Source organism: Mytilus californianus, unplaced genomic scaffold (genome assembly GCF_021869535.1).
Source record: "Mytilus californianus isolate M0D057914Y unplaced genomic scaffold, xbMytCali1.0.p SCAF_3, whole genome shotgun sequence".
In the NCBI taxonomy this organism is placed as follows: domain Eukaryota; kingdom Metazoa; phylum Mollusca; class Bivalvia; order Mytilida; family Mytilidae; genus Mytilus; species Mytilus californianus.
Window position 1 is genome coordinate 43,622,610 of NW_026262679.1, and position 26,653 is coordinate 43,649,262.

Sequence of the window (26,653 nt, forward strand, 5' to 3'; positions counted from 1 at the left end):
GCAAAGGGGGGGCGTACGCCCTCTACGCCCCCCTCTGGATCCGCCACTGATTTAAATGCGCTTAAATTACGTTTGAACCAATTTTACTTCAAACAAGTGTCATGCAAACGGATAACAGTCGTACTACTGAAGTTCCTTATCCATAAAAAGTATTCCAATCGATGTCTCCAGGACAAAAAAATGCTTAAAAAAGTGTCTGTCGTACGAGAAAATTGCGACCGCCATATTGTTTACATGGTTAAAGAAGAGAGACAACTCCAACAAAATCAGGAACATTAATCCTACCATAAGCAAGAGTTTGAATTTGGAAACTAACAAAATCCGTGCAAAATTGCAAGCAAAATTAAAACCAAAATATTTTATCGAGACAAACAATAAAATGTTGCAGTATTTTATCATTTTCATCCCCATTTGGTTCAGCAAATAAATTTACTTTACACAAACCATTTGTTATACTTCAGTAAATTCCTATATGTACTGTACATGCTGTATGAGATAATTATACAGATCTATGATTTTTTTTTACTTGATGAAAATTTATTGTATTTTGATTTGTAAATCATTATCTGTTTGTATACGTGCATGCATTAAAAGACTGGATGAAATTCATAATTAATAGTTCATGAGAAAAAGTTTTAATGTTGAATTTTTTTTTAATAGTTTATAAAATTTTTGGCATCTTTTAAAATTCATATCTTTTTCATGTTCATACTTCAAAGTTTCTGTCTAGAATTTTTTTTTAACTAAAACTATTCTGCCAGTTCATATGATTTTTAACAAAAATATATGTTTAAAATGTAACATATATAACTTACAAAAATTTACAGATAAATCCTCTAACTTGAATATCAACACTGGCCTGCCTGCATGAATTGATATCGGAAATAAGGATTGTTTATATGTGGTAAATGTCCAGTTTTTTTAAGCAACTAGTCAACAATTAAAACTTTAACAGACGTCCAAACAGCGCAAAAGTAACACTCAAAATTAACAAAACAGTGCTATCCACTTCCATGATCAGTTGTAACAATTCCTTACAGTGTGGAATTTGGTAAAGCATTAAGGCAGGCACAGGTGTTTTCCACAATCATTACAGCCAAATTTGGTTTGTTTAACCGTCTCCTGATTTCCATTTTTTGTCCTCATGTAACATAAATGGCATTTTGACTTCTTGTTGAAACTAGATGGCATATGTCTCTGAACAAGTCTGTTTTCAAGTGGAACTTGTGATGGTCTTCCCCTGCGGATTTCGGATGAATAGCCTGCGACTAATCCTTTTGCAATATTTAAAGTAAAGTCAAGGAATGTCATTGAAGATGGATGGTTATTGCTCATGATAAACAGTTTAAAAGCATTAAATTTTGCCATTTCCAGTAGTACAAAGAAAACCCTCTTACTCCATTTGATTGTTTTATGATTATAGCAGTAGTATTGGATATACTGGTCGGCACGGTCCACACCTCCCATATTACTAGTATAATCTGCAACCATTTTTGGACAAACAAAGTTTTGCCTAGAGAAATTGCCATCTGTATTGACTAGTCTCTGCACTTCAGATGTACTGTCGTCATGAATAGTTGACAAGACATTTACAATTTTTTTATCTTTCCAAGCTGAAGCTACAAGACATCCTTTTTGGAGGAACTTCATACCCCCAGGTTGATTTATGCCTTCTGGTGGTTTACAAATTATATCAACGGGTAGTCCCCTACGGTTTATTCGGACTGTTCCACACGCTGCTGTACCGTAATTTTCAAATAAATCTACAAAAAGCTCTGGACTTGAAAAATAATTATCAGTATACACATGGTACCCTTTACCCTCTAGTTGTGCTCCCTGAAGACACCTTTTGACAACATTACTGGCGAGGTGTAATTGAGGAGTTGCACGTCTCCCTGGATATATGTCTACCCACTGTATGTAGCTACTCTGAGACTCAGCTAGCATCCACACCTTCACTCCCCATTTATGTGGCTTTTCTGGCATGTACTGTCGAAACTGAACTCTACCTTTAAACGGAATCATACTCTCGTCTATAGTGACATTTCTTTTAGGGCTATACTCCTGGTTGAAGCAGGAATTGAAGTGATTTACTAATGGTTTGACTTTAAACAAGGGGTCATAATTTTCAGCACCTGGTAATGGTTCTAACTCTGAGTTTGAAAAGTGGAGGTATCTCATTATCTGTGTGAACCTGTCATGGCTCATGGTTTGCGGAAATACAGGTGTATGCAAAAAATGATCAGTTGACCAGTACATTTTGGCAGATGGTTTCCTATCAACACCCATTTGGAAACAGAGTCCAAGAAAAGCATTCATCTCAGCAACTGAAGGTCTTACCCAGGCCATTTTGTTCTGATTTGGGTGTTGCTCTTTCTGTTTGAGGGCATAGCGGTCAGTTTCATCAATCAAATTTTCAATTAGCATGTCAGTCAGGAAAAGCTTAAGGAAATCTATAGGATCCTGGTCTTGTGGCATGATCCTAGTTGGCCCTGAGATTCCAGAGGGTGTGAAAAGGTGAGGCATTCCTCGTTCATGATATATAAAGTTTTCATGCCAACCATTATGATTATGAAAGACATTACCAGCATCACCAGCAGGTCCAGGGATATCACCATTGATATCAATGTCTGAATCACCGGATTCTATGTAGCCGTCACTATCATCACCTAAACCCTGCTGAAGTAACTGATGCTGGTATCTAGCTTCAGTTTCATCTATTTCACCTTGAGAAAAGCCTTCAAATTCGTCAGATTCATCAGACGACATTTTTTAAACCTTTTTTGACTGAACAAGTGACCCAATGGTGATACGAGACTTACCTTTCATCACTTCTTTTACTTAAATTAACAGATTAAAATAGCAGAAAACACCACTACAGTGTCAGGTTACATGTCTTACTAAGTTGATAATTTTATTTTTACTTCTAACTAAACGAAATATAAGCGAAAACAAACTTTTTTACCGGAGTGCATAAATTGTGTAATATTTTTCCGCCATGATTGTTGACATATTTTCCATAACGATGTCTATTTCCGGTTCAATTTAAGGTCGTTAGAATTTTTGTATTTTTAGCACACAAAAAAAGTAATTAAGGATTAAATTATTATGCCAAAATTCTGGAGATTTTTATCAATTCGTTGATATATAAAATGACCGACAAGAACTATTTTTAATTAGCTTTATTTGTGTTTGCAAATGTGATGTCACCGAGATAAATTTTACTAACGTACAAGCATCTGCTCGACATTTTAAGCATTTAAAAAAAACTACGATCCTGAAGTTAAAGCAAAAATAACCTGAAGTTTGTAATTTTATATTATTAATTTAATTTGATTCGTTGTTGCTTTGAATACTTACATTATTTTGATGAAAAAAACGATTCAACGAGGAGTTTTTCGTTTCGCCATTTTGCAAATGGAGTCCATATTTTTTCAGGTTTTATTTTCAGTTTTCGCATTTGATGAACAATATATCCTTTCAACCATTGTAAAACTCAAATTATGTTATATTATTTTAACTTTATTTACACCATGAACCGAAACCTATGGTTAGAAGTTAGTATTTTTACTTTTGAAGTTGTCGTTCTAAAAATAGAATTTTAGGTATCCTTAAGGATAATTTCGCCCACAGCTCCGTGGTGCCAAAAGGATAATTTCGGCTCGCTCTCCAGGGTGCCAAAAGGATCATTTCGGTACGAAAGGGTTAAATTTTAAGGACATACGATACAAAACAGATCTTCCGTTGAATTTTTCCTTATCTTAAATATGTTGACGCAAACATCGATTTCATTGTTTATATGCAATATTGAAATATACAAACAAACAAAAAATATTCCATCATGACTTTCTTTTTGAAATTTGCATGTTTCATGTATATAAAAACACAATTATTAATAAATTTGTTTATACTTTTCTTAAAAAATAACAAAACTTTCACACGGAAAGAGATATTTTAACCCGTTTTTTTGGCAAAGTGTTCCTTAATATACTGGCCTTTCAGGCATTCCTTAAAATGAAAGTTTAACGAGTTAAAATTTTTATCAAATCATAAAATGGTTTGATATATTCCTCGATATTTGGCATTGAAAACTAGTTTTCAATATAATAAATTACTACCGGTATGTGGTTTGCGAGGATAGATTAGCAATTGTCCAAAGACTTATAATAACAGGAAGATGAGTATTATCTATTCATGATTCTTTTATAAAATTAGAGATGCGTATGTTATTTTTTTTTAGGAAAACGTATGAGTTTTCCAAAGGGCACGTGTGTCGACTCCCCTCTCCAAAACATATAGTTATAAATGGCAAAATTAATTCTTTTGTTTTCGGTATGTGAAACAACCCACCTTCCCCTCAAAATAAAATCAGATTAAAAGTTGAAGTAGCTGGTGCTCAACTTCATGTCCCACCTACAGAAGAATCATAGAATATACTTGTGACTGAGAGAACTGTTCTTGGTGAATGTTACAAGGTATTAAGGTAGATAGGGTGTCTTCCTCCATCTTGGATTTTGAAATACCAGAAAACAATCGGTCTAGATCTTTAAGAAAATGTGCAAATTTTGAGAGTAGTAGGTAATTCATGTGTAAGAATTTTTATTTCAATATAGAAAATGACATTTTTTATCATATTTATGGTTGTATTTTACAAAAAAAACAGAATACTTTTGTTTGATTCAATTTTTTCAAACTTTGCCACATAAGGGGAGGCAACTCAAATGTAAGGGCAGATAATTCAGATAAAGTTACTTTTACAATAGAATGTGTTAGGAATTTACCAATTTTATTATGTAGCAAGAAAACGGGTCCCGTGACCCCATTTTTTATTTTTTTTTATCTGAAAGCATAATATTAGAGCTATCTTCTCATATTTTATCTCAAAATTCTATGGTGTAGTTTTTGTTTTATGGCAGAAAATTGGGTTTTCCATGCATAATCTATACAAAAGTCTGTCAATTTTGCACAACCTGTAGCGTGAAAATAAGCCCCGTGACCCATTCTTTTTATTATTATTTTTAAAAAAGCATGATATAAACTACATTTTGGCAAATTATTAAAAAATTCTATGGATTATAATTTAGACACCCCATCTACCTTAAATGCTTCTAAATTATATTTCTCAAAATAATTAAGACCGTGCAAGTCTTTGAACTTGCATTCCCAAGCATGAAGATCACAATTATTGAATTAAGGTAGATGGGGTGTCTAAATTAGAATCCATAGAATTTTTTAATAATTTGCCAAAATGTAGTATATATTATGCTTTTTAAAAAAAATCAATAAAAAGAATGGGTCACGGGGCTTATTTTCACGCAACAGGTTGTGCAAAATTGACAAATTTTGTATAGATTATGCATGGAAAACCTAATTTTCGGCCATAAAACGAAAACTACACCATAGAATTTTGAGATAAAATATGAGAAGATAGCTCTAATAGTATGCTATCAGATAAGAACAAGAAAGCATGGGGTCACGGGACCCGTGTTCTTGCTACTTAATAAAATAGGGAAATTCCTGACACATTCTATTGTAAAGTAACTTTATTTGAATTATCTGCCCTTACATTTGAGTTGCCTCCCCTTATGTGGCAAATTTGGAAAAAATTAAATCAAACAAAAGTATTCTGTTTTTATTTTAAATACAACCATAAATATGATAAAACATGTCATTTACTATCTTGAAATGAAAATTCCTACACATGAATTACCTACTATTCTAAAAAATTTGCACAGTTTATTAAAGATGTAGACCGATTGTTTTCTGGTATTTCAAAATCCAAGATGGAGGAAAACGAGTTAAGTCGAGTCACAGCAGGATAAAAATGAAATACACAAGGTAAATAATACACATATATGTCCAGTCCTGTTACTTGATTATTAGAATAAAATGGAAAGGGATTTGATATTTTAACAGATTAAATTATAAAGATTGTGGTTAAACAAAATGGTATTGCCAAGGGTCCATTGCCAAGTAGCCATAGACAAGAACAATATTACAATATTTTAATGTAAAAGAACATTTTTTACCCCCAGTTTCATGTATGTTTTTCAATTAAAACTAAGACATTAAAAAGAAACAACTTATTGATATCTTAGTCAATTTTGTATTGAAAGCCTTTGGCGGATCCAGGGACGGGAAAGGGGGGGGGATCCGCCCCTGAAAGCGCCAGGGAAAGCAAAACATTTCTTAAATTTATTGACCAAAACACCCAACCAATACGCCCTAGCTAATATAATATTGGCTTAAAAAAAAGACGACTTTCATTTCTATATCAAACGTTGAGACTATCCAGATAATACCAGATTCTTATATTTTCCAAAATTGGTCAACAAATAAACAGTTTTTACATAAAATATATGCAACCAACTGAAGGTATGTGAAATGCCAGTCATGCATACTACTAATTATATAATAGTTTGTGTAAATATATATGAAAGCAGATGTTGGAACAGGGTATACAATAGTAAGACAAGCAACCCAACGGCACAACAATCCATAAGATATTCAGTTGTCACATAGAAAGACGATTAAGGCATGCAACTGTGTGTATTACATTGTTGTTTACTGGGTGTAATTCAGTAGTAGAGAATTGATAAGAAGTAGTGGATTCGTAAACGATAATCAACGAGCGACTTTAGTCGCAAGTTGATTATCGTTTCCGAATCCACTACTTCTTATCAATTCTCTAGCTTAACCCATTTCTAGTAAAACGACTGTCTGTTTTACGTTTTAACAATGAATCAACAATATTTCATAAAAAAAGTTTGGTATTTTGTCTTTTTTATTCTATAATAGCTGGAAATGAATATATCCACACGGTTCGCATCTATATTTAGACATTTGACAAGTTAACATAAGTTTAATATAACTTAAAGGGGGTGTTAGCTCCCCTTTTTAATACCAGATTTTATTTTTGTATATACATATTTCATTTAATCTTTAATCATTACAAATTATTTAAATTAAATAGATTTTGGTATATTTAATTTATTCAAAAAGACATATATTGATATACAGAATTTATTTATCTTGTTTTGAAAAGTTAAAAAATTTTAATTACCAAAATTTAGAATCTTCAAAATTTATATACATAATATTTAGCAACGTGACTTGTTATAATGAAATCGCAACACCATTATGTCGTTCCTAGTCAATTAAATATTATTAGCGTATATGCCATAAATCTGCCATTTCATAATTCATATTGCTGTTTAAAGTATTAAAATTATGTGCTTACGATTTAAATTGAACAATTATATTTAAATTTTGTTTAAACTGTTTCCGTTTCATTTAAGTTAAGATTATTTTAGCGTTATTACATTTGGTAATATCGTTCACCGGTCAGTAAAATATTTTTTTCTGTGGTACGCATTCTGAATCCACATCAGAATTGCTCTTGCTACGGATGTACAATGAATAATTATGTTGATGTCATAAACTTACCATCAAGATGTTCATAGCCGTGATCGTCTAGTCGTTGATAACGAATGTCATAACGGTGATATTAACAGTGCAAAGTTCGAACCTTGTACGCGGAATGAATTTTTTTCATTGTAATTTTTTTTTCTGGACCAAAATATTGTTTTAATCCTAGAACATGTAGAAGTATCATATATTTCATTTTCATATAATGGCAATGATTTTGTTCTGTTTTTATTGTCAAAGAAGTAGTTTTAACCCGTTTCTTAAAAAAAAAATAACACCCAAAATAAAACAAATTCAATAAACATGAACAAACCAAGATATATATATTTCATTAGATTACAAAAGCGAATTATCAATGAGACAGAAATACAGTTAAATGACATGTATTGACAAGTAAGCGCTTTAAGAGTACTATTTATATATTGAATGATGTCAGCCATCGTGGTCTAGTGGTATCATGCTTAGACTGAAGACTGTATTGATACGAAGAAAATACGCGCGGGTTCGAATCCTACACATGCCACTCGTTTTTGAGAGGATAAAAGATCGTAAGTTAAAAGGTTAAAGTTATAATAAAAGTTCTCTTAAGTTAATACTATGGTCAGTGGATTCTTGAAAAATAAAATAATCTACAGCCAGAACATTAGACTGACGTCAGAGAAATGGGTTAAGCGAAGATTAATTCATTCTGTTTCCTGTACCAAATGGAAAGACGAAAGAAAAATATTGGTACTTGAATTAGCTGTCAATTTCTTTAATCACTCCTATCTGACCAGTCTGACAATGTTAATTTTGTGCAGTAGCAAGGATGTTTAAGAATCTAAATTATTTGCAGAAATGATAAGAAAAATATATTCCAAACTCAGTGTCATCTGAGACCTGGTATATTATATTAGGTCCCAGGTGTCAAATAGATTTAATGATATAACTTATATTAGGAAATCATAAGTTTTACATAATAAACAAGGGGGATTGAATTATAATATAATGCTCAAAGTGACATGTCATAGGCAGTAAATATCAGGTATGTCTGGTGTGTGTGTGTGTTTTTTGTATTTTTGTAACTTTTAAGGGAAAAAAAGGGGGGGGAACAAAATTGAATGAAAGAGGTAAATTCCAAATATTTTTTCAAGGAATATTATGAATAGCCTGGCCTTTGTTTAAGAAGTTTCAATTCAAAATGGAAAAGTCCAAGTGTTTTTAGTAATTCCAGGTAATGAATCCTGGAAGTATCTCGTGTGAAATATAGGCACCTTATATTTTTCAATTATGGGTTGTTTGCCTGTGAAAGAGCTTTCACATGTTTATTATATCTTCGTTCTTAATTGTTAATTATATATTATGGTGTTTGGATGTATAAATACTCATCCACGCCTGCTATTTTTATTATTGCCCCCTGCTATGGTTTTACTAAGATTTCTTACAATCTCTGTTTTTGCCCTGTGTTTGTTATATGTCAGTATTGTAATACATTAGTCTTTACGTCGGGCCTTTTATAACAGTTTTTGTAAGAGTTCTTTTACTGCTTTGCCTATTTATTTCCTATTCCGTAATTGTGATCCTTCTTCATTGTTACAACCTCAAGTTTTTTTTAATTTTTCCTATACCCCTATTTAATTATCATGATTTTACGTAATGGAAAGAAAATTATTAACAACACAACTTCTAGGATATTCACGTGCTTAAACAAACGTATTTGTAATGCCTCTACAGCCAGATTGTTTAATAAAAATGCACGTGGATATCCACAAATTTTACCGTGCAATGCCAAAAAGTGACTAACCTGTTTTAGATTAACTTCACAAAATACTGTAAGGTCGACAGTGAACGGGAGAGCTTTTTCGCTCTCCTTTTCCTGTGACATTACATGAAAAACTCAAAACCTTATATATGTGGTAACTTGAAACCAACCTAAGTGTGGCATTCAATATGTGGGACAGACGGGACGAGAGTATTACAAAAGAAATCAAGAACACCTTTACCGCTTCCGTAGACCTAAAAAATGCAAAAGTTTGATCATAATCTAAAATTAATAAAATTCCAACCACTTGCAACCGTTCAGAAACAACCAGGAGAATCACACAAGCAATTTGAAAAATCACGTGAAGTTCGCGAACTATGTGTGGATAAAAAGACTTCAAACAGCTTATCCTCTCGGTCTTAAATTAATGACAAAATATTAGGACAGGGAAACATTACTAAAACTTCAATCGATGTCATTAATATTGTCGATAAACGACTTAGAAATAAAAGGTCTCATGGCAAACGCAAATCCGTAATCAACGTATTAAACATCGTATAAATTATACACTTGCTGATCTGTTATCTATGATAAAAAATAATGGCAGACATCAAGTATTATGCAAACTGGGTCAGATACTAATAAGTAAATTATATATGCTATTTTTCTGGAGTGTGTTAAAATTTCTTTTTTTAGCCCAATGTATGAATACACCCGTATTATTACAGCCTTTTGTCATCATAGGCTATTTCCTAGTATCGATAAACCTGAAAATCATAAACGGCATTTTCTTAAATTAAAATATATAAATAGAGGTATTGATTTTATTAACTTATCTAGTATATTCAATGACTCTACCATCCAAAGCCAAATACCTCCATATTTTGATTATATAGAACCACCTATTATTTCGTATTCTTATAAATAACCCAGCAGAAGTTTGATTTTAAATTATACGTCAGTTTCATCAGACGTCAATATAGAAAATAATGTTCCTTCCACTTTAGACTGTGAAACATCTAGTTTTAGATATGTTCCCTATGGTCATGTCCTTACAGGAGACCTCAACATCGTCGAAGACCGTTAGGTCATAACTTTTCTTAAGAAAGGACCAAAATATCGTCCTCCATCTAAAATAGATTGGAAACAGTGTCGTCAGGTCATCAAAGACGCTCTGTATGTCTACTGTAAAAATTGTTGTAAACGTGAAAAATCTGATAAAAAATCTCTAGACAGTTATTTGAATAAAATTATGAATACTGTTAATATTCGTATATCTCATTCTGAAAACAATTCTGAAATTAGTAATAGGGTCCATGATATTCCCATTTCTAGAATAAAAATAAACACCAAGTACTCGCAAATCGGTTTGTGTTCGTACCGGCAGACAAAGCAGCAAATAATGTAGTAGTGGTGTCACTGGTGTGACGCATATACTACACGAAAGTTCTCCAAAAAGAAATTACAAATTCATCTACATTCAGGTCCGTACGCTCCACAGAGTGTCAAATAGTAAACAAGCATATCACTGCCACTACCCAGCTTAAAGCCTCTTCCGAACATTTGAAAGTCCCTACTATGAGTTTGTACTGGTTACCTAAATAGCACAAAAAAACATTTAAATTCCGTTTTATCTCCGCATCTAGTAAGTGTTCTACTACCAATCTATCAGTGCTTCTAACTACCTCCCTTACTACTATCAAAGAACTTGTTATTAACTTTTGTAATAAAGCTTATGAAAGTAATGGTATTCATTATTTTTGGAGTGTTAAAAATTCTTTAGAGGTTTTAGATAAAATACATGCTTTTGATGGTCCTTTTAATTCTGTTCACAGTTATGATTTTTCTACTCTCTATACTACACTTCCACACAATCTTATCAAGAAAAAGTTTTTATATTTGATTAAATGGTCTTTTGAAAAATCTCATTACAAATGTATTTGCTGTAACCCGTTTAAAGCCTTTTCTGTAACGAAAAAGGAAAGTATGCTAGATACACTTAGTGGACATGTGAAGATATGATTGAAGCTTTAAATTTTCTCCTGGACAACATATATATGTACGTTTCGGCGATAAAGTGTATCGACAAGTAGTAGGTATTCATATGGGCACTAACTGCGCCCCTTTAATAGCAGATGTATTCCTGTATTGCTATGAATCTCAGTTTATGACCAAACTCAGTAAAGACACGTCATTGTTACATTAAGTTGATACATTCAACAATTATACCTTCCGTTATCTAGATGATATTTTTTCGTTAAATAATCCAGAGTTCTCTAAATATACTACGGAAATTTACCAAAAAGAACTTTATACTTTAACTAAATCTAACATAAACAGCAGTAGTTGTCCTTTTCTAGATTTGGACATTTCAATCTCTAAAGGAAAACTCCATACTAAAATTACGACAAAAGAGACGACTTTTCATTCCCTATTGTTAATTTTCCTTTTTTAGACGGCGATGTTCCTTTGGCTACATCATACGGTGTTTATATATCCCAACTCGTTCGTTATGCCCGTATGTGTAGTGATGTCATAGATTTTAACAAACGTTATCGATGCATCACTGGTAAATTATTAAGTCAGGGATTTCGTTACCATAAATTACGTAAAACTTTTACTAAATTCTTTCATAGATACAAAGATTTGATTAGTAAATTTGGCTGTACCTGTAGAAAACTGATTAAAAACGGTATTTCACATCCTAAATTTTACGGTAATATTGTTCTTAAAGCGCGGAAATCACTATGTGATCCGTGTAAACTCATCGAACTTTTAAACAAACTTATTAGTAAAGGTTATCTTACCAATGTTGTAATTAGATCTTTGAATATAGTTTACATTGGCACTAATATCAGTTTTGTCATCAGCAAATTAAAACATAACTAAATTTGTATTCTTTTCAAACGGGATGTATAAAGACACACCCACGTTCATTTTGATCTATAAAGAGGTTAACTCCTAACTATCCTACTGCCTGTCGATACATTTATTTTTGGCATTGCACAAGTCATGTCTTCTTTGACTGTCCATGACGTTAAAATACTAAATCCCTGGGGTGTGTTTTAGTTGATTTTAGTCTCTGATGCATGATTTTTTTATTATTAATTGTTTTTGGCTTTTAACTAGTTGTCAGTAACTGCGAGTACTCTCAAATCGTACTTTCTTGTTTATTTGACCTGTTGATACTAATTGTAATGCTTTTTTGTTGATGAATGTTATTCAGGGTTATATCTGATATATATACCAGCTTTGATAAGTGTTTGGTATTACTATAAATTTTCACTTTTTCGTACTATGAACATCAAAATTGTTTATTTTGTAAAAATGTTTCTTTCTCCATTTGACCTGTACACGTATACCTAACAACAAAATTATTTTCATTTGCCTGTGTTTAAAGTAATTGCAAATGGCTGATATTTTTGTTCTAGCATATTGTTTTTCTTATATATTGTTTAACATTTCACAGCGGTATAACATGTTACTTTAATTATTCTTCCCTTAGTTTATTTATTTTGTATTTACATTGTATCATAGATCAAATTTATTTGTTCAGTGTATGTTCACTGGTGTTAATATGTCTTTTGATTGAGTTAAGCCATTTCAATTGATATTTTATAGGGTGTCTTTCTATGCTGTGATGTTACACTATTGTTTCAGATAAGGGTGAAGGTTTGGTACCATTAAAATGTTTAAACCCGCTGCAATTGTATGCACCTGTCCTAAGTCAGGAATCTGATGTTCAGTAGTTGTCGTTTGTTGATGTGGTTCATAAGTGTTTCTCGTTTCTCGTTTTTTATATAGATTAGACCGTTGGTTTTCCCGTTTGAATGGTTTTACACTAGTAATTTTTGGGGCCCTTTATAGCTTGCTGTTCGGTGTGAGCCAAGGCTCCGTGTTGAAGACCGTACTTTTACCTATAATGGTTTACTTTTATAAATTTTGACTTGGATGGAGAGTTGTCTCATTGGCACTCATACCACATCTTCTTATATCTACTAACTATAAACAAACGATCAACATAATCCAATGATACCAAGGAAAGTAAAAGTTAACATTTTATATTTAGACTTTGAGAAAATCCTGAGACACTTTCTTTTTAATCCCCCCTAACAAATCAGGTGTTTTCTTTACGCTGAAATATGGACAAGACCTGCTTTATACGCTATTTATTGTTGTGTTTAGAAACGTCACCTTTTTATATAAATATCTCGGGAAAGCCGATTCCAAATCGAGTCAAGGTCAACAATGGCAGCAGATGGATGTTGGACGCTGACAAAACATTATGATCATCGTGAGACGCTTTTCCTTTACACGACGTTTGGAATAATAAACATGAAATGTGTTTTTTTAGTATGATGATGGTATTTTTACGGAACACGCGAATATGAATCTTTACAAAGAGACTTCTGCGCTAAAAAGCTCCGTTTTTGACGAATTGACTTAATTCTCAGGGGCGGATTTAGGCGGGGGCGTGGCGGGCGTGCTCCCCCCTAAAATTTGCAAAGCATGGGTTGTCCTCACCTTAATAAAAAAATATTTCGATAATATTACTTCAAAATTTTTTCGCCTCGCTCCACTCGGCGAAAATTTAAGTTTGCGCCCCCAACCTAGAATCAAGGACCCCTTCCCCCTAATTCTTCCGTAGATTTACGCAAATCAAATGTACATTTTACATTAATAATCGGAAAATATACGAGTGAACAGTTATTGTAATATGTACTTATCGATGTTTAATCAATACTCGCACGCCAGCTCCAGGAAAAGTATCAACACGTCGGTTTACGAAATGACAACAAAAACACGCACTTTCATTGAAATCAATTCGGGCGGGGGGAGGTCGCGTGCAATTTTAATATTATAATGCAAAAGATTGGCATAGAGACGCACAATCCAGTTCAATCCGGTAAAGAAAGTGTTATCTGACCTCATGCCAAACTAATACATTGTTGAAGCCGCCGCCGCCAGAAACAGCAAGGGTCATAGATATCATAATGTCAGTTTATGGGGAACCACTAGTGGTAAGTCAATAAATCATGTATGGAGATGTGATTGCCAATGAGACAACTATCCAACCAAGTTCAAATGAAGTGGATGTAAGCAATTATAGGCAACCGTACGGCCTTCAACAATGAGAAAACCCCATACCGTATAGTCGGCTATAAAATGCCCCGACATGAAAAATATGAAACTTTTCAATAGAGAAAACTCACGGCCTAATTTATAACAAAACAATTTACGAAGAAAAGATATGACAGACATGAACCAACGAAAACCACTGAACTACAGGCTCCTGACTTGGCCAATGGGACAGGCACATAAAGAATGTGGCGGGATTAAACATGTTTGTGAGCGATCAACCCTCCCCAAGTTGACTTATTTAAAGATCTTATTGCTTTGATTGTGTTTACTATTTAAAATTTCTATTTATCTGTTATAGTTTTCAAGATTTTTACCCCCAAAACCTCGAAACTTGCAAAAAAATTGACATTTAAGGGACAATAACTTCAAAATGTTTTTTTTCTGAAAATTGACCTTCACCTGTTGGTCATTTTGTCTCATTGTCAGGTTGCTTTTTGATTTATAAGCCAAAAGGCTTGTAAAGCTGTGGAATTTTAGAAAAATTTTCTGGACAACAACTCTAAAGGGTCGTCCAAATTTTCTGAAAAGTTATATGAGATAAACATTGACCTGCTGATCACTTTAACCTTATGTCAGTTTTGCTTAAATGGTTTTAAAGATATAAGCAAAAGATTTCATATTACCCTGATGTTCTATTTATGGCAATTTTTAAACTAGATTCCCTACGAAACATTCAGGTAAAGTTTGAGTGCATTTGTCCCAGTAGTTTCAGAGGAGAAAATTAAAAAAAGGTTTACGACGACGGACGGACAGTGCGGACGGATGATGGACAATTGACGACGATAAAGGACGCCAATTGATGACAAAAGCTCACATTTCATATTGCTTTTTAGACCAGGTCAGCCAATATAAAGTTTAAATTGCCAATTGGACAACTATCAATCGGAGTCCAAATGACGTGGATGCAAGCAACTATAGGCTTTCAACAATGAGTTGAACCCATACCGTATAGTCAACTAAAAAGGCCCCGGAATGACAAAATGTGAACAATTCAAACTAGAAAACCAATGGTCTTATTTATGACAGAACAACAAAAGAAAAAAAAATACTATTATGACATACAGCAAACCAACGACAACTACTGAACTACAGGCTCTTACTCTGGACAGGCACTTGAATAATATGGCGGGATTAGACATGTTTGTGATCGTTCAATCCTCCCCTAATATAGAATAATGGTGTAACAGTACAACATTAGAACAAACTCTAAAATTCTGGAATTACTTGACTCATCTGATTGGCAGAAATAAAGAAAACGTCCCTAATTAGCATTCCTTGACGTCAGATCTGTCAGATCTGTCAGTGTGGTGTTATATAATAATTAATAATTGTTATAAACCAATTTGTTTGAATAGGAAGGTTCTGAAAATAATAAAATGGCATTCAAGATGTCATCTTAAGCTTTTTGTAAAACATTCCTCGTTGTTCTTAATGCAAATCCATCTGCACAAGGTCATGTTTTTCTCAGTCTCTGGCTGTTAATGACGTCTTTACACTAAATTAATTGGATGTTGGATGTGTACTGATTGACATTTTAGTCTTAAATACATGTTTGTATGTATTAGTTGTTATTGGCTTCGAACTAGCTGTCAGTAACTGCGAGTACTCTCAGATCTAGAAATGGCAATGAAGGTCGATTGAAAACAAAACTTTACGACAAAAGAGAAGGTTTCAGCTTCCCAATTGTGAACTTTCCATTTCTATATAGCAACATTCCAGCAGCGCCTGCATACGAAGTATATATCTCCCAATTGATACGATATTCCCGGGCTTGTATTTCCTATCATGATTTCCTTGATAGCAGACTACACGAATGAATTTTATTTTTACAGGACATTCGGTCTGGTAAACAACCTAGCTTTACCAGACCGAATGAAATTTTACCTGACCAATTTTTTTTACATCTAATTGTATATTATCCGACAAAATACAACAATCTTATGACTTATTGTGCCCTACTCCTCTCCAAAATGCACAAAAACAAAATCATGTGACAAAGAGTGTATACATGTATTTTGATGAAAGTTGTGCACAATTGCTTGAATGCATTTCAGTGATAAAGAAAAGTAATGTCACATTTTATTGGATTTTGACATGAAAATTATTTGTGAACTAAAAATTTTGAGTTTCTGTATAAAATATTTCCTGTATCTTCTTTCATTTTCATATATCTTTTGGTTTTCAATTCTAGTGTTTATATTTCATAGCTGTATTTTGTGAACCTGCTTGGATTTTTTTTATGTTTCAATTGTATTTGATCGGCAAACCCGGAAATTGACCTTATCCGTTCCCGGAATCTGATCCGGTATTGTTTATATTTCCGGTTGATGGCAGCCATTGTTGTTTTTTTCAGTCAGATATGTTTTTACTCGGATTTACACATTACTTGTATGCGATTTTCGGCATAAAGCTAGCGGTTGAACAAAATAAACATCGCTGTCATGAATAATAAAGATGAGAATAAATTTTGAAATTTTTTGGGAATTTTGCCCCCAAAATTGGGAAAAATGTAGGGTCTTTAAAAAAATACACGAAAAATATAACACCGGACATTCGGACCGGAATTCAACAAAATTTTACCAGACCGATCCATTATTCACCGGATTTGTCCGACGGTCCGACGTATTTCGTGTAGTCTGTGATAGAGGATTGCTGCTCACAAGGAAGCTATTAAACCAAGAGTTCCAAATGGTGAAGTTGAAATCATCCCTTCGTAAATTTTACGGACGCCATCACGAGTTGGTTGACCGTTATGGAATAACCGTTTCACAGATGATATCGGATATGTTCCTTATGTCGTAACTACAATACCCTTCCCTTTTCACGAATGTGACCTACCGAATTAGACTATTTACCGGATTTGTAATAACATAAGCAACACGACGGGTGCCACATGTGGAGCAGGATCTGCTTACCCTTCCGAAGCACCTGAGATCACCCCCAGTTTTTGGTGGAGTTCGTGTTGCTTAGTCTTTAGTTTTCTATGTTGTGTCATCTGTACTATTATTTGTCTGTTTGTCTTTTTATTTTTGGCCATGGCGTTGTCAGTTTGTTTTCGATCTATGAGTTTGAAAGTCCCTCTGGTATCTTTCGTCCCTCTTTTATTTCTATACTACCCTACAGAATGACGATTTTGAAAGCGCTGGAAACTTTTAAAAGAGCAGGGATACAGGCGCGCCTTCTATCTGGTAAATGACGTCATAAAGGCGTGCGAAATTGACGACCTTTTTCGGTGAAAGACATGATTCCAGAAATGACGTATGAGTTAAGACTTTTTCAGCTGATTTTTATAAAGTTTGTTCTTATGTTGTGCTGTTACACCACTGTTTCAGGTTAGGGGACGGTGGCGCGCTCACAAACATGTTTAACCCCGCCACGTTGTTTATGTACCTGTCTAAAGGCATGAGCCTGTAGTTCAGTGGTTGTCGTTGGTTCATGTCCGTCATATCTTTTATTCGTAAATTGTTTTGTTATAAATTAGGCTGTTAGTTACTCAATTGAATTGTTTCGTACTTTCTCATGTCAGGGACTTTTATAGCCGACTATACGGTATTGGTTTTCTCATTGTAGAAGGCCGCACGGTTGCCTATAATTGCTTACATCCACTTTACTGGAACTTTGGTGGATAGTTGTCTCATAGGCAATCATACCACATCTCCATATTTTTAAATAGTGCTAATCGCTAATGTGACGACCTAAGGCTTTGAGATATTGTGCGTGATAGTAACTATAATTCATATGTTTTGGATTTTAATAAGGGCAAATATGTAATCGTTTTTATATAATATACTTCTCATAAATTTTTATACCGATTCCTATTTTTAAAATGCACTAAGAGGTGACTTATTCCCCCTTTTTTTTAGATCAATATTTGACAAAGGGTTACTTAAAAAGGAGTTGGAAGTCTGGTTTCATTGTTTCCAAGCTTGTATTTTTCCGGTCACACCAGTAAATGTTTATAGAATACAAAGATTTAGCCAGGTTCGCTACTGGACCAATTTTGGTTTTCGAAACCGGTAAACCCAGGCCAAGGTCAGTGAACCGTGGCCGTGGGCTTCTGGGTCGTTTCGAAATTTACTTTATTCAACACTTAAATACAATGTTGACCGGTTATTCTTTTTAACAAATAAGTTGATTAATGTAACCACAAGTTACCGGACTACAAATTACAATGCGGGTGGTAGTCTGTAAGTTCGTTCATTCAAAATCATGAACGGAGAGTACATAGTACTTTTATGTACTCTGCTCTAACGCAGCAGAAGTTTTCATCGAATGCAACAAACTATTGCATTATCTCAAATATTTACAAAAAATTTCTACATTTTAGCTTACCCATTATAAAAGTCTTCTCGGGAAAAGCGCCTTGCAAAGATGTTTGGCAGTCCGTAAACCAGAAATAAAACAAAGAAAATCAGTTTTGCCATACTGTTTCTTTTCCGGTGTCATGACGTCATGACGTCACAATATTCTTCAAGTGCTCAACCGTTGCAGGAATATAAATGAAAAAAATCCGGAAATAACGCCTGTATCCACGAGGGTTTTGGTGGGGTTTACAGAATAGAGAATATTGGCAAAACAAATGAATATAGAAAAATGAGCAAAAAAAAAAATAAATAGAGAATAGAGAATAAGGGGGTGCAAAAGTATATAGAATGAATGTTGGAAAAAAGAATAAGTCAATAAAGTACATTAATTATAATTAGATTGACATATGATCCGACATTTAAAAGAAAAGCTATCCCATGTGCAGTGTTTCGGTCGTGATATATTTGGCTGTCAGAATTAAGGTAAACAGGTTCAAAAAAAAAAACACCATATTATACCAAAATTTACAAAATTAAAGATTTATTGGCTGAAACCTCATTTTTAATAATCGTTGAGCAAATTGAGATTAGACCTTCTGTTTATGTACGCTAAATTAGAAGAAATAATGCCAATGACAACAAACAACTAATGAATTTTTTTCTAAAAGGTGACAGATTTTAAGGATAGAAGGATATATTAGCTGCAACAGCAGTTTACCGATTTTTAAAATCTTATAAGTCCATTAATTACAAAAAATAAATCTCAAGGTAAAAAAAAACAACCGTGAACAACAACAAAAAATCGCCCCAAAAAGAGACAGACTGTATGAATCTATACAAACAAACATATACTGTATCGTCAATGGCATATACAAAATAAAACAAAAACAAAAAACCGGGAAACAATATCCCTACAAAAGAGACGGAAGAGACCTAGGGGCATTTAAAACTCAAAGGCCGAGAGAAAATGACAACACCATAACATAACGGAAAACGACAAAAAAACCAACAAGTTCACAAAACACTACATATAGAAAACTGAAGACTGAGCAATACGAACCCCCCAAAAAAATAATAATTTGGATGTGATCTAAGGTGCTCGGGATGGGAAAGCACATCCTGCTCCACTTATGAAAAACTTCGAAAAAGTATGAATTCAAACAAAATATCTATTCATATACAATATATTTACGAATTTTAAAAATTTAAAGAACGTCATCCTACGATATTTCAGTCTGCAATAAAATATGTTTGTTTTTTGCTTTTTAGCATAGATTCTCTTATAAACTACTTCTCGTTTTGACACGTCGGGACCATTTACAAAAATGTAGAAATATCTTATACTATACGGCATGGGTTTTGCTCCTTGGTGAAGGCCGTACTGTGACCTATATAGTTGATAACACCCTCGTCCTTAGGTCTCTTGAGGATAGTTGTCTTATTTGCAATTAAATCACTTCTCATTGCTTTTATATAGTCCGTTTTATAGAAGAATTTTAAATGACTTCTTCTTTCTATCAATAAAAACTGATCTACTATATTCTCATTTTTGTCATTACATCTAATTAAAAAAAGTTGAAATTTAAGTAAGTTTCCATTCTTAAGTTTGCTAAAAATTTTGTAAACGTGCAATTCACTATCGTTATTTACTATTACAAGTCTACATATTTTGTAAACACTAAAATTGTCAATTTTTTCCTACTTCGTTTAATTATTGTTAGCGTTGAAGCCCTCAAGACTGGTTTAATTCTTTTATATAAGTAAACCATTTATAGCAATCTGAGTAGTCCATGCAAACTTTTAGAAAGTGAAAAAGATTAATTTAATCATTAATGGATTAATTTCGGAATTTGTTATTCTTAGTATTTATTAAGCTTAACTTTCATTTGCATTTTAATAGATTTCTCCCTAGCTCTGTTTTACTGTTATGATCAAGTTTTTATTGTAAGTTGATATCTTTGTGCCTATTTCTGCTCTATATTTTGTAACTGTACATTAGAATGAGCATGGAAGTATTATATTGACTCTCATTTTACTTCCATGGTATGAGTGATTTCTGATTTTTAAGTGGCTATGATTCTTACTAGTGAGTGCATGCATGCTACCTTAACTGACAGCGAACATAGATTTCCTTGCCTTATTTACAATTTCTTCAGAAGTGTATATATATTTATATATAAAGTGCCTAGAAAATCAACCTAACAATGTTAGAGCAGATTTAATTCTTTACTTCCTCCCCGACAGGGGGTATAGAACCTGTACTTTCACTTCTGCACTTCTACGACAACACCGCCTAGCATTATTAGCATTACACAAACGCCTTATGCATACACGTCTAAACATGTGTCAACTTTATGACAGACAGTCTTCATCGGATAACACGTGGTTATACAGGGCTAACACCATAATATATATATATCATCTCAAATTTAGCACAACAATGTTAGATCTTCAAATTTCCCTCAGCGGGATTCGAACTTGCTTCTGTGATATCATGGCAACACCGCCTGCACCGTGTCCAGGGCCCTAGACCACTCGACCACCTATGCTACATAAAAATATAGCTTTCGGTTGTCGATGTAATGCCTTTCCTCGTCGGCTTATGGACACGGTGCAGGCGGTGTTGCCGCGATGTCACAGAAGCAAGGGTTATTCTAAAACATTTGTTATTTTTTTCATTTTTATAATTTGCAAAAAAATATTCGATTTTTTTATTATATTATTGAAGAATTATTTGTTAGTCTTATTAATATTTAAAGTCAATTGTCACTTATTACATCCAGAGGAAAGCTTTTAACTCATAAACTATAGACCTTTGCCTTAGTATAACTGAGTAGGACTCTATAGGTATCCCCTTGCTTAACCCCCGTGAAACATCAAAATATTCAGAATACCACTCTCAGAACTTAAAAGCAGATTGCTTTACCTCATACTGCCCATTGCTAATGTTTAAAATATTTCCATGTTTCTGCCTTAAACAGCTTATACATTTATGTAATAACACTAAATATGAGTATATCCCGTAGTGATGGTTCAAAACTAGATTAAGCAGTTAAAAATAAATTACTCCGGGGCTTTTCCTGTTTTTAGTTTACATATATACAAAATTTGTAGGCTTTTTAAAAAATCTTTCTGAAAATTCAAATTATTTCTGTACGGTTGACAATTTGGAATTTTATAAAGTTTATTTCCAATTAATATAATAGAGAATGGAAACGGGAAAGTGTCAAAGAAACAACAACCCGACCAAAGAGCAGAAAACAGCCTAAGGCCACCAATGGGTCTTCAACGCAGCGAAAAAATTCCGCACCCAGAGGAGGGCTTCAGCTGGCCCTGAAAAATTAAATACACTAGTTCAGCAAAATGAACGCCACACTAAACTCCGAAACATACAAATGAATCAAAATTTAAAAAAACAACACACAAGACTAACAAAGGCTAGAGGTTCTTGACTAAGGACAGGTGCAAAAACGCGACAGGGTTAAACATTTGTGAAATCTCAGTCCTCCCCTAATACATCTAGCCAATGTGGAATAAACAAACAGCAATACGCACATAAAATCTCAGTTTAAAAGAAGTCCGGGTCCGATTTTTGAATAGGTAACAGAGGAAACTAAGCAAAATGACAATGATCAACATAAATTAAAAAAGACTACTAGAAGTTACTGACATGCCAGCTCCAGACCTCAATAACACTGATCGAAAGTTTATTTCTATGTTAGTCTCATAACCACAGGTATCTTATCGTATACCGGTCTATATATTTTTCTTTCTTTCTTTAAAATCGTTTTTATCGAATTTAGATATATTCTATTAGTTCGCATGTACTTTCTTTAATTCTTACTACTATTCTATTTGGCGAAGAGGACTGGTTTTTAACATCCCAATTTAAATTTAATTCAATTTGTACATGATCTGCCAAGTAAGTATAAAATCATCAGTTTTGAATTATTGCACTGAGAGTAGACTTCCGCTACTTACTGCATAATCACACAAGTACATGTATATAGTAACCAAGGCTGTCTCGTATTAATCTTCTATTTAGAGGCACATGTGTTATAATTGGTTGATTTGCAAATTTTATCCTCCCCCCTCTTAAAAAATAAAAATAAAAACAAGACTGGTCAAATATTTTGGCATCACCCGTGATCTGATTTATTGGATATTTTTATTATTTTATTGCTTATGTTTGCATGTATAACGCTTTGCCATGTTTGTGCTTACTTTTATGTGTGCTTTCTCTATTTTCAATTTGCTTGCATGATTGCGTTTACATGTTTTTTTTTATATGTTTGCGTGTATTTGGTTAAAAGCTCTCTAGAGTTTATGTTTGTAGTTTAAGATATTAAAGATATTTAAGGCAACCGATAGTTTTAAGGGAGTTAACTCTTGGCGCGTTGTACAAAAATATAAAATTTCAAAAAACTTGGAACCACACACTTTATCGGAGAAATTTCATTGTATATATAGCAGTTTGACAAACACTAATTTTGATCATTGAGAAGCTTTATATTTCCTTAACAATAGAACTTGATTAAAACGTTCAGCTGATTTTTACAGAGTTATCTCCCTGTAGTGTGCGTTTGAATTTCCACAAGACGTCAAATTCGGTGGGACGTCATGCGTGTAATTTTCCGTAATAACTTTATAAATCTTTTCAAAAATTACCACAGCTATACTTTGAGGTTTCTACAACATTATGTTGTTTTTCTGAATATTTACTAACCATAATTTTATAAATGCTTTTGGTGACTTGTTTTAAAATTGTAATTTCGGTATATGTTGGAAAATTGAGAGATAAATAAAAAGGACACATAAATCAAAACCAAAGTTATGGGGAAATAAAGGTAACATGTCCCGTCTTCAAGATATAAATTCAATCATGTTTGCTAGATCAAAACTTAGGAAAAAATTTCGAAACGATTGTAAAGTTTTTTTCAACTTTTATCATTTACCCTAATAACAGTTCGATTTTATGAATAAATGTGAAATTCTTAAATAAGATTAAAATGTGAATAAAAGAATGTTTTGGGGGTATGTCAATGAAACAGCAGCCCAACAACCAAAACAAAAAAAAAACAAATAAATGGGGAATGCGTCCATGGGACACAGATGATGCCCCCGCTTGCATATCATATAAAGTTATAAAGGGACATAACTGAAGAACGGTAAATGTGACTCTACCCAAATTTGTACTGATCTGAGTTTTGTGGTAATAAGTATTGTGTATAAGTTTCATAAAATTTGGTTGAGGCAAACTTAAGTTAGAGAACGGAAACGAAAAATTCAGCAATTTTTCCCTTTGTAAAGGGGCATAACTCTAGAACAGTTAAAGTGACACCAACAAAATTCAAACTTGATCTGTATTTTGTAGTAATAAGCACTGTGTATAAGTTTCATAACATTTGGTTGAGGCTAACTTAAGTAAGAGAACGGAAACGTAAAATTCAGCAATTTTCCCATTTGTGAAGGGGCATAACTCTAGAACAGTTAAAGTGACACCAACAAAATTCAAACTTGATCTGTGTTTTGTAGTAATAAGCACTGTGTATAAGTTTCATAACATTTGGTTGAGGCAAACTAAAGTTAGAGAACGGAAACGAAAAATTCAGCAATTTTTCCATTTGTAAAGGGGCATAGCTCTAGAACAGTTAAAGTGACTCCACCAAAATTCAAACTTGATCTGTGTTTTTGTTGTAATAAGCACTGTGTATACGTTTCATAACATTTGGTTGTGGCAAACTAAAAAAACAGACGGACAAGGGTAAAACTTAATGCCCCCTTGGCGGGGGCATAAAAATGTAGAGGTCAACATATGGTCTTACACAATACACGACCGCGGCATGTCTAACTCTAAATTGCCGCGAGACTTTAAATTAAGCCGTAAAGAAATTCAACAGTCTGCAATAACTATACATGAAATGTTTCTCAGTTGGAATATGAACAGAATAAAAAGAGAGGGGTACTTCTGATACAGATTGTTTTTTTCGAGATTTTATGGTAAAATGAATATCCCACTTTGAGCATCTTATCCGTAATTTTAAGCATGGCCTGAATAATTTACTAGTCATTCTTGTATGTATTTATTTTCTTTTTATTTGGACTTCAAAATAAACCCAATCTTATTAATTTATGACGAAGAATATCGATTCAATTTTTTTTATAAATTTGTAATTTTTTTTTTACAAAAGTGCAAAAATACCCAATTTTCAGTCTCAATTTTCTCACGGTGACCTTTGTTTTAAATTTTTATTTTTGTATAACTCCCCCCGGCCTACAACAATAGATCTCCCTTTATATCAATCCAGGCTCTCTCTCCGGGTACTCAGGCTTCCTCCGCCAATAAAAACTAACAGTCGCGATGAAGCCAAGAATGCAGAAAGTGACTTTAAACACCATCAAACAATCATTCAATAAATCCTTCCATACCGTGAATATAAGATGCCTTTGACACAAATACGAAAGTTATAATTATATGCGGTCTAGTTTTAACAAAACACGGTTCGACATAATTCAATAGAGCTTGGTAACAAGAAGATAAGGCTCGTAGAGCAGAGAAAAAGCCCCATTCTTGTGAATGCCATCTACTGCTTGAATAGGAATATACACACACGAAAGGGTTTGGGTTCTAAAGGAAATTTTGCCCGGATAGGTATAACCAGAAGTCCATTACTAGGGGAACCAATTCTGGTATAATATAACAAATAGTTATGTTTCTTAATTCAGATAAAACAATAAAAAGAAAACCTTATTCACTATTATTATCTATTGTGTTAACTTCCATGTACGGTATGGATAATGTCTCATTTAAAATGTCTAAAAGATATCAAGTGAAGCTACTAGTATAGTTTATGACAATCAACGTCTTTAATGTTTTTGCATATCTTATCGCATACGGGTACCACAATTTTTAAAACTTCTCAGCCAATATCCTGAAACACTTCCGAAGTATTTCTTACGGATTGACGTCTAATGGCAGTAACGATTCTTCCATTCAATTCTGGTTACCAAAAATGCATGAAATCAGATTCATACGATTGAGACAGAAACCAGACAATATTGAACAATATACAATATATTCTTTCCGCCATTCCAATAGTCCACAATCTTGTTTGAATTGTAGATTTTACCCTTTAAGGACTTAAAGTAACATGGAGGAAGTTTTTTGTTCAACAACAAAAAAATATCACCAGATTATCATGCTTGTATCAAATTTTACAGTTTACAAAATTATAAAACTAAAAAAATATTTTAAGGTATTTTGAGTTTATTTCATCATCATTATTTTGATTTTTGTAAAGCAGGGTTTCCATTTTATAACTGTGTAATACCATTTGATCATCTTTTACTAGATCATTTCAGCGAAAATTCATTTCAATATTTTTCAATCGGTGTTTTTTTAAGATTTTGTTAAGGTGAAAGCTATACATGTATAAATTTATACATAGTTATGTTATTTTCAGAATGAAATCTCTAGATTCGAAATTAGATGTTCACTGGACAAAACATTCCTCATATTAGGTGTCAAAGCAATATATCAATCAAAGCATTCCATATTTTTTTAAACAAACAAACAAACAAACAAACCAATATTATTGATAATCCATTTTTTTATTATTCCGACTACTGAAGATTGCAAGAAAGTCATGTTGATAGAAACTTCGCTCAACAAACATAGTTTTATATGACGACAAGTATATTCTACTGGACAAATGTTAAAATATTATATCATAGGCTAATTATTCGTCAACTGATATTATAGAATACATTCTATGTATCCACAGACTGTTCATGTAAGCATCGTATATATGTTTCTTAGCTGTCATCTTTAAAGTCATTCAATACTTTCTTGGAAACGTCCTGTATCTGAAACAATGTCAAAAATGTCAAAAGTAAAGCAAAAAACAAAGTATCGTCTACAAATGAAAAATAATGCTAGAAACTTATTTTGCGTCTTATTTCGGGTTTTTTCTTTTAAAAAAATATGTGGAGATTCACATTTCGAGGAAATTTACATTCATAGCTACTTTAATGCAAC

At 33.1% G+C, this 26,653-nt stretch overlaps 2 protein-coding genes across 2 annotated transcripts in view; both read right to left on the minus strand.

The window, feature by feature from the left end:
- The window catches only part of LOC127734633 (CAP-Gly domain-containing linker protein 1-like), a 32,542-nt gene extending 13,773 nt beyond the window's left edge, over positions 1–18,769 (minus strand). Inside the window, exon 1 of the mRNA XM_052244613.1 lies at positions 18,644–18,769. Within this exon, the coding sequence (XP_052100573.1) occupies positions 18,644–18,735 (92 nt within the window). The 5' untranslated portion in view covers positions 18,736–18,769. The remainder of the gene's footprint in view (positions 1–18,643) is intronic.
- A 7,436-nt stretch (positions 18,770–26,205) lies between these two features.
- LOC127734635 (uncharacterized) overlaps positions 26,206–26,653 on the minus strand; it is a 30,616-nt gene continuing 30,168 nt past the window's right edge. Inside the window, exon 9 of the mRNA XM_052244616.1 lies at positions 26,206–26,481. Within this exon, the coding sequence (XP_052100576.1) occupies positions 26,431–26,481 (51 nt within the window). The 3' untranslated portion in view covers positions 26,206–26,430. The remainder of the gene's footprint in view (positions 26,482–26,653) is intronic.